Source organism: Cebus imitator, unplaced genomic scaffold (assembly GCF_001604975.1).
Source record: "Cebus imitator isolate Cc_AM_T3 unplaced genomic scaffold, Cebus_imitator-1.0 Scaffold18, whole genome shotgun sequence".
In the NCBI taxonomy this organism is placed as follows: Eukaryota; Metazoa; Chordata; class Mammalia; order Primates; family Cebidae; genus Cebus; species Cebus imitator.
In genome coordinates this window covers 4627634-4636310 of record NW_016107333.1, presented here as the reverse complement: position 1 = coordinate 4636310, position 8677 = coordinate 4627634, and the positions used below count along the sequence as shown (strand labels likewise).

The 8677-nt window shown below is 44.8% G+C and overlaps 1 protein-coding gene across 2 annotated transcripts in view; it reads right to left on the bottom strand.

The window, feature by feature from the left end:
* The window catches only part of MROH8 (maestro heat like repeat family member 8), a 49681-nt gene that overhangs the window by 24909 nt on the left and 16095 nt on the right, over positions 1–8677 (bottom strand). The window contains exons 5-8 of one of the 2 annotated variants that reach the window (XM_017512350.1): positions 7331–7410; positions 6149–6293; positions 4694–4789; positions 1662–1766 (exon numbers count right to left, since the gene is read on the bottom strand). In XM_017512350.1, the coding sequence (XP_017367839.1) occupies positions 1662–1766; positions 4694–4789; positions 6149–6293; positions 7331–7410 (426 nt within the window). The remainder of the gene's footprint in view (positions 1–1661; positions 1767–4693; positions 4790–6148; positions 6294–7330; positions 7411–8677) is intronic. The other variant, XM_017512357.1, reaches the window with a different exon arrangement.

Sequence of the window (8677 nt, the reverse complement as noted above, 5' to 3'; positions counted from 1 at the left end):
TATTTTTAATAGAGACAGAGTTTCACCATGCTGGCCAGGCTGGTCTCAAACTCCTGAGCTCAAGTGATCCACCCACCGTGGCCTCCTGAAGTGCTGGGATTACAGGCTTAGCCACCGCGCCCAGACCCATATTTGCAACTCTCTCTAGGAAAAACATACGCTAAGGAAGGTCACCAGGACCTGGAGAGAGAATAACGTACAGGAGGGAATCATCTGAAACTCTATTCTTTAGTCTGTAGCCAAAATTAGAGGTTGAGGGTTGTGGAAGGAAGAACAACGCATTGTTGGTATCAAAATAATAGGGCAGTCAGTGACGGCCAGAAAATACTTGCTTTTGTTCACTAAAGAGAAAAAAGAAAATAGCATAGTTGGAGGGACTGCACTTACTTTAATAAGTTTGGATATCTTTTCAATGTGAGAAATAAAGGACTGACTGGAACGCAGTCCTTTTAAACATGACTGTTAGAATATTTGTATCAGGAACAAATTATTTTCCTTCTTGTGTTTTGGGCAGGAAGAAAAAAGAGAGGAGAGAAAAGAGAGAAAGAAAGAGAAAAAGAGAGAGAGAAAAAAAGTAAGAAAGAAAGAAAAAGAAAGAAAGAAAGAAAGAAAGAAATGAAAGAAAGAAAGAAATGAAAGAAAGAACAGATTATCTAATGAAAATTTTGGTATAAGCACCATTCCTACCCTACCAGCCTCTCTTCCAGTTCCCAGGCCTTATTCTGCAAGTCGGAGAAATGATGTGTGGAGACAGGAGATGCACCAATGGCTAGAAAACCTGCTCAGATGGAAAAAGGAGTAGACCCAGGAAAGAGGAAAAAAGTTTTGAGGAATTCTTGTTAGGAGTTATGGAGAGGATTCTCAATGGAGAAGTGAGTGCATGAATAAAGGAGAAGTTGTTTTTAAAAGAGATATGGCTAGGTGCAGTGGCTCATGGCAGTAATCTCAGTGCTTTGAGAGGCTGGGACAGGAGGATTACTTGAAGCCAGGAGTTCAAGACCAGCCTGGGCAACAAAGTGACACCCCGTCTCTACAAAAAATTTTAAAAATTAGCCAGGTGTGGTGGTGCGTGACTGTAGTCCCAGCTACTTGGAAGGCTGAGGCAGGAAGATTGCTTGAGGCCAGGAGTTCAAGGCTGCAGTGAGCTATGATGGCGCCACTGCACTCCAGCCTGAGTGATGGAGCAGGACCCTGTTTTGCATAATCATCATCATCATAATGAGATGCCATATGGACAGGATTCACAACTGAGAAGTGAGAGAGAGAAAAAGAAAAATGAAGATCTGAAAAGAGGTGCCATAGCACCATTCTCTTTGAGTTGCTGGGAGATAATTAAGTTGATTTATTTCAACTTGCCTGTTGGACTCAAATATAGCACTATACAGAGATTAGGCAACCGTGGCCCTCAGGCATTTTCAGGTTACATTTACTGTATCATGTCTCAGCTTCTGTGCTAAGCAATTGGGATGCAAAGATGAATTAACATAGTACCTGGCCCCAAGCTGCTTAGGAGAAGGGCAGATATGAAGATGATGCTAAACGCTATGATGCTGTGACAGTCCATGAGCATGAGGGGGACACAGGAGCAGTCTGGGGAGTCCTAAAGAGGAGGGCAAATAGGTAGTGGGGGAACGGTTTTGGATTTTTACAGGGCTGCTCACCTCCAAGCTGAGATGTCTGGATAAGCACTTCAGAACTTGAGCCATGCTGGCTGTGGCCCGTTCCCGCTCATGGTCTTTGACTGACTGTAACCAGGGGTCCATGTGCTGTGAGAAATAAAAGGAGGCTAACTGGTTTATCAGGAAGATTTGGGGTACCATCTTTATTGTGTTTAGAAAAAAATGCAGAGAGAGAAGCTCCAAGCTGCTACCAGGTCTGAAAATACTTTGCTAAATACTATTATAGCTCGAGTTGGAAATGAAAGTGGTAGAATGATAAGCAAGGCACAAAGACCTAGGCAGTAGGTGATTTGGCTGCTACATAGGAGCTTCTTTTCTTTTTTTGAGATGGAGTCTTGCTCTGTGGCCCAGGATGGAGTGCAATGGTGCAATCTCAGCTCACTGCAACCTCAGCCTCCCGGGTTCTTCTCTTACCTCAGCCTCCTGAGTAGCCAGGACTACAGGCACCTACCACCATGCCTGCTAATTTCTGTATTTTTGTGAAGAGGGGATTTTACCATGTTGGCCAGGCTGATCTCAAACTCCTGACCTCAGGTGATCCATCCACCTTGGCCTCCCAAAGTGCTGGGATTACAGGCGTGAGCCATTGCACCTGGCCAGAGCTTATTTTCCCTTCAGCCCAATTCTTCAATTAATTTTTCTGTACTTCTGAATGGTTTTAGCCCTTTCAAATCTGCCTTAAAAAGAAATAAATTTAACAACATACTATTAATATTGAAGAATTATGAGAATAGCCAGGTGTGGTTGCTCATGCCTGTAATCCCAGCACTTTGGGAGGAATTACAGATTGCTTAAGCCCAGGAGTTGGAGACCAGCCTGGGTAACGTGGTGAAACCCCATCTTTACAAAAAAATCCAAAAATTAGCTGGGCATGGTGGCGTGCACCTGTAGTCCCAGCTGCTCGGGAGGCTGAGGTGGGACGATTGCTTGAGCCTGGGAGGTGGAGATTACAGTGAGCTGAGATCGTGCCACTGTACTCCAGCCTGGTGACAGAGTGAGACCCTGTCTCAAAAAAAGAAAGGCTTGAATTAAGCTATGAAGGCAGGAAAGTACAAAGTACAACTGAATAAAGAGGAGAAACCCAATCTGGCTGGTATGCTAATGTACAAATAGAAGAGGAATGAGAAATAGTAGTAAGGTCAGTTAGGACAAGAATAAATGCCCATCAGAGCATTTATTATTTGTTATTATTTATCATTTTTCCCTTCATCCCAATTCTTTAATTAATTATTCTGTACAGAAGCACAGAAAATGAGCTAGAAAATAAGCTCCTGGGCTGGATGCAGTGGCTCATGCCTGTAATCCCAGCACTTTGGGAGGCTGAGGCAGGTGAATCAAGAGGTCAGGAGTTCAAGACCAGCCTGACCAACATGGTGAAACCCTGTCTCTACTAAAAATACAAAATTAGCTGGGCGCAGCAGTGCACGCCTGTAATCCCAGCTACTCAGGAGGCTGATTCAGGAGAATTGCTTGAACCCAGGAGGTGGAGGTTGCAGTGAGCTGAGATTGCGCCACCGCACTCCAGCCTGGATGACAAAGCGAGACTCCAAAAAAAAAAAAAAAAAAAAAAAAAAAAAAAAAAAAAAAAAAAAAAAAAAAAAAAAAAAAAAAAAGGAAGAAAGAGAGAAAGAAAAGAAGCTCCTTTAGCAGCCAAACCACCCGACTGCCTAAGTCTTTGCGTCTTGCTTGTCAGTTAGGACAAGAATAAATGGATCATAGGGTGCAGATGATTAATAATAGCTTAAAGGGTTATCCCTTTCTGGGATATTTGCACCTTAAAAAAGGGTAAGAAAAATAAAAGTAAAATAACAACAACAACACCAAAAAAGGGCAAGAGAGCAAGATACCTGAACCGCAGTGAAGGAATTCCAACGAATAAATCTCTAGTGATGGAATGGCATATACAGAATCAGGTGCAGGTCAGAGAAGTTGGTTATTATGACCTTTGAGTATCATCTGGTAGGAAGCTGCTTATTTACTAACTCTTTTTTTTTCATTTGTTTTTGAGAAGAAGCCTTGCACTGTCACCCAGGGTGGAGTGCAGTGGCACAATCTTGGCTCACTGCGACCTCCGCCTACCGGGTTCAAGTGATTCTCCTGCCTCAGCCTCCCAAGTACCTGAGACTACAGGCATGTACCACCACGCCTGGCTAATTTTGCCTTTTTAGTAGAGACAGGGTTTCACCATGTTAGCCAGGCTGGTCTCGAACACCTGACCTCAAATGATTCACCCGCCTTGGCCTCCCAAAGTGCTGAGATTACAGGCATGAGTCACTGCATCCGGCCTTAGTAACTCTTGAGGCTGACTCTTCCCTCATCACTGAATAAAACCCTTCTATATTAGTAAGGAATAATACTGTTAAAATTTTTTTTGATACAGAGTCTCTGTCACCCAGGCTGGAGTGCAGTGGTGCAATTGCTGCTTACTGCAACCTCCGCCTCCCAGGTTCAAGTGATTCTCATGCCTCAGCCTCCCGAGTAGCTGGGATTACAGGTGGGCATCACCATGCCTGGCTAATTTTTGTATTTTTTTTAAGTAGAGTCAGGGTTTTGCCATGTTGGTGAGGCTCGTCTTGAGCTCCTGGCCTCAAATGAGTCACCCGCCTTGGCTTCCCAAGGCAGAGGTGGGAAGATAACTTGAGGCCAAGAGTTTGAGTCTGCAGGGAGCTATGATGATGCCACTGCACTTCAGTCTGGGCAACAGAGCAAGACCCTGTCTCTGAAAATAAATAAATAAACAATTGAAGGCCGTTTATTCAGTATTCTCAGTAATTATTATCTCCATGTAAACGTGAAGAAATGTGACTCTGAGAGAGCAAATTCCTTGCAGAATTTCTAGCAGAACTTATAACCAATGAATGGCAGAGTCAGAATTTGAACCCAAGCCTCTGACTCAAAGTTGATAGCCGATACTCTTTACTACATTGCCTCTTACAACTGAGTCCTTCCACACTTTCATCTCCCACTTTCACCAGTTAATAGAATTTCTCATTCTCCCTTGATATCTTGTTTACCTTAATAATGGTGTCAAGATTTTCCAAATGTGGGTCTTTTACCACCAAACTCTGGAGCATCTCAAAGAATGCCTGAAACGTCTCCCTGTAAAGACACTGAGAAGGCACAGGATCAGCGATGCTCCCCCATCTCATGTGAAGTTCCCCTAGCATGGGATGCTTTGGAGGCTCTTCTGATCCTAAGACTTTACTCAAAGTTGCAGAACCAGTGTAAACGTACTGGTAGAGAGTTTGCGGCATGAGATAAAAGGAATACATCTTCATTTCAAATGGATGCCTTGGCATTAGAGGGATCACAGCTGACTGAGTCTTACTACATCTGGGAAATTGCTTAAGAGTCATTATCAAGATTCTTTTATTTTTTATTTTTTGAGATGGAGTCTCACTCTGTCGCCCAGGCTGGAGTGCAGTGGTGCGATCTCGGCTCACCGCAACCTCCGCATCCTGGGTTCAGGCAATTCTCCTGCCTCAGCCTCCTGAGTAGCTGGGATTACAGGCATGCGCCACCATGCCCAGCTAATTTTTGTATTTTTAGTAGAGACGGGGTTTCACCATGTTGACCAGGATGGTCTCGATCTCTTGACCTCGTGATCCACCCGCCTCGGCCTCCCAAAGTGCTGGGATTACAGGCTTGAGCCACCGCGCCCGGCATTTTTTTGTATTTTTAGTAGAGATGGGGTTTCACCATGTTAGCCAGGATGGTCTCAATCTCCCGACCTCGTGATCTGCCCGCCTCGGCCTCTCAAAGTGCTGGGATTATAGGCATGAGCCACTGCGCCCAGCCAAGATTCTTTAAAGTTGACTTGTGACTCTTTCTGACATCTTGAAACAGAGGGCAATAGAGTCCTCTTGTGTAACTGCTTTACCAACCAGTTTCTTAGCCACTGAAGAAGAGATCAAGGCCTGTGTGTACTCTTCCCTCTGCTTGAAAGCTTTCTCTCCAGATACACCACAAACCTTCTCTCTTCTTTCAGTTATCACCCCATCATGAAGGCTTTACCCGACCACCCATGCGCCTCCCAACCACAGGGCTCTCTATCCTGCTCTTCCCCTGCTTTATTTTTTTCATAACACTTATTATCAGCTGACATTTTATATTTATGTATCAACAGTTTGTCTCTCTGCACTAGAATGTAAGCTCCTTGAGTGGGACTGTGCTGCTGTATTACCACTTCTTATCACGTTTGGCATATGGTGACCCTTAAATAAATGTTAAGCATACAAATGAGTGCTCCCACCTTATTTTAAAGCCAAAAGGAAGGAAAGAATAGATGAACAAGGAAAGAAGACAAAATGAAGACTTGAAAGAAGCTATCTTCTAATTTAACCACCTATTTTATTCACCAGACTTGGCTTACGGTTTTTGACTAGTTTCAAAAAATCAAATGCACTCTCAAAAGGCCAAGATCAGCTGACCCTGTGGATGGAAAGTGGCTAAAGCAAAGCGTGAGTTACCTCTGTGTTGCAGGTCCCATTGGGCACGATTTCCCGCATCTGGGTAAGAGTCCTTACAGAGGGCAGAGTGATTATACTCCTGGTGATAAGACTGAACAACTCGGCTCGATCTTCAGAGCCAGACAGCAAATGGACATCTTGGTAACTAAGAAAAGACAGTTTGGTAACAGCCAGCTGGGAAGATGGTTTGATTTGATATTGATAAGCACAGAGCAATGGAACTAAAAAGGAAAGGGAAGACAGGCCAGTGCACTGTTCTGTTGGGAGAGATAAATGGCATGGCTTGTCGGTCTGTTCAGATAAATCTTGCAAAAGGTTAGAGGAAGAGTTTCCCCCCAAGTAGTTACTGGAGTAATATCGTTGCAGGGCTCCCTTCAGTTCAACCACAGAGGGAAGCCTACTACAGCCTAGTGTGGTAAGCCACAATTTTCCAAAGCATATTCTGCTGAATGTTCATTTGGGGAATCATGGGTTGAATCTAGTTAAAAAACTTTTTAACTGCAAGACTTCTCAGGACCATTGATCAGCTTAATCACTGTAACACAAATCTCTGACAGGTAAACAGCAGGCAGCCCTTCTAAATTTCTTACAAGTCAGAACTCTAAAGTCATATGGCATATATGGGAGTAACTTCCTACCAAATATACTTGGGACAAAACTCAACTCTAAAGAGATTCTAGCAAGGGTTTTCAGATATGGATAGTAGCATATGTGAAATCAAAGTGCTTATGCAAAAACATGGATTTGGCTCTGCTTTTCTAAATAAACCGTTTTCAAAAATTAAAAATATGGATCATGGCCGGGCATGGTGGCTCACATCTGAAATCCCAGCCCTTTGGGAAGCCGAGGCGGGTGGATCACCTGAGGTCAGGAATTCAAGACCAGCCTGGGCAACATGGTGAAACCCCATCTCTACTAAAAATACAAAATTAGCCAGGCGTGGTAGTGCACACCTGTAATCCCAGCTATGCAGGAGGCTGAGTGAGGCAGGAGAATTGCTTGAACCCAGGGGCCGAGGTTGCAGTGAGCCAAGACTGCGCCATTGCACTTCAGCCTGAGTAACACAGCGAGACTCCGTTGCAAAAAGAGAAACAAAACAAAAACAAAGGGTCATGTCAGTTGGACCTGGCATTGGCCCTGAGAGGAACCAGGATTCCCCTGTAAGGGGCATGTGAGCATCACCTGAGATCAGATATGGTGACAAAGACCTCCGGGTGCACAGGACTTAACAGAGAACACAGGTGCTCCTCTTGTACCAGTACCTGCAATGACAGGAAAGAACTTGAGAGTTGAGAAAGTACCCATTCATTAGGCCACTGGCCATCAGAGACTGGGTGGCCTGCAAGAACCACAGCAGGTCCTTCTAGCCAGCCCTGATCTGAGGCACCAGACGACTGGCAGCAGGACAGTGGAGGGTCAGGGGTTTATTCTCTTAAGCCAGACCCCAGACCCTGGCTCTGTCTCTACCAGCTGTTTGAGCTGACACAAATGATTTTTATTTTATTTTATATTTTGAGACTCGCTCTGTCGCCATGCTGGAGTGTAGTGGCACAATCTTGGTTTACTGTAAACTCTGACTCCCTGGTTTAAGCAATTCTCCTGCCTCAGCCTTCTGAGTAGCTGGGATTACAGGCCCCTGCCACCATGCCCAACTAATTTCTGTATTTCTAGTAGAGATGGGGTTTCACCATGTTGGCCAGGATGATCTCAATCTCCTGACCTTATGATCTACCTGCCTCAGCCTACCAAAGCATTATAGGCGTGAGCCACCATGCCTGGCCCTACTGACACAAATTGTTTAACCCCCTTGTGCCTCGGTTTCCTCATCTGTAAAACCATAAAACAGTAATACTTAACCGTCATGGGGTGGCTGTGAGTACTCACTGAGCAAACTCATGATACCTAGCAGCGCTGTGTAATTGTTAGTGTCTGTTATTCATCATTTTTATCACCAGTAATTATTTCTAGTTTAGGCATTCTAAATCATCTCTCCACTAAACCAGCCATCTCTTCGATCATGTCTAATATTATTCTGAGTTACTTGTCCTGGAAAAAGAATAATTTTCCAAATTACAAACTGGCAGAGGGAAAGCTGCCTTGCTGTGCTGGAAAAACCTGTGGAGCGATAAGCGGGGGCTTTGGAGCTGGACAGTCCCTGGGCTGAGTACTGGCTCTGCCACTCACTCACTGTGCGGGCCTGAATGTGTCATTTAACTCCGTGTGCCTGCGTTGCCTTATCTGTATGGAGAAAATGAGCTGATGTAAATGACTTTAGCTGGCTGGGCACGGACTTTAGCTGGCTGGGCACGGTGGCTTACGCCTGTAATTCTAGTACTTTGGGAGGCCGAGGTGGGTGAATCACTTGAGGGCAGGCGTTCAAGAGCAGGTGCCTATAATCCCAGCTACTCAGGAGGCTGAGGCAGGAGAATTGCTGAAACCTGGGAGTCGGAGGTTACAGTGAGCTGAGATCGTGCCACTGCACTCCAGCCTGGGCGAAAGAGCAAAACTCCCTCTTTCCACCATCTTTCC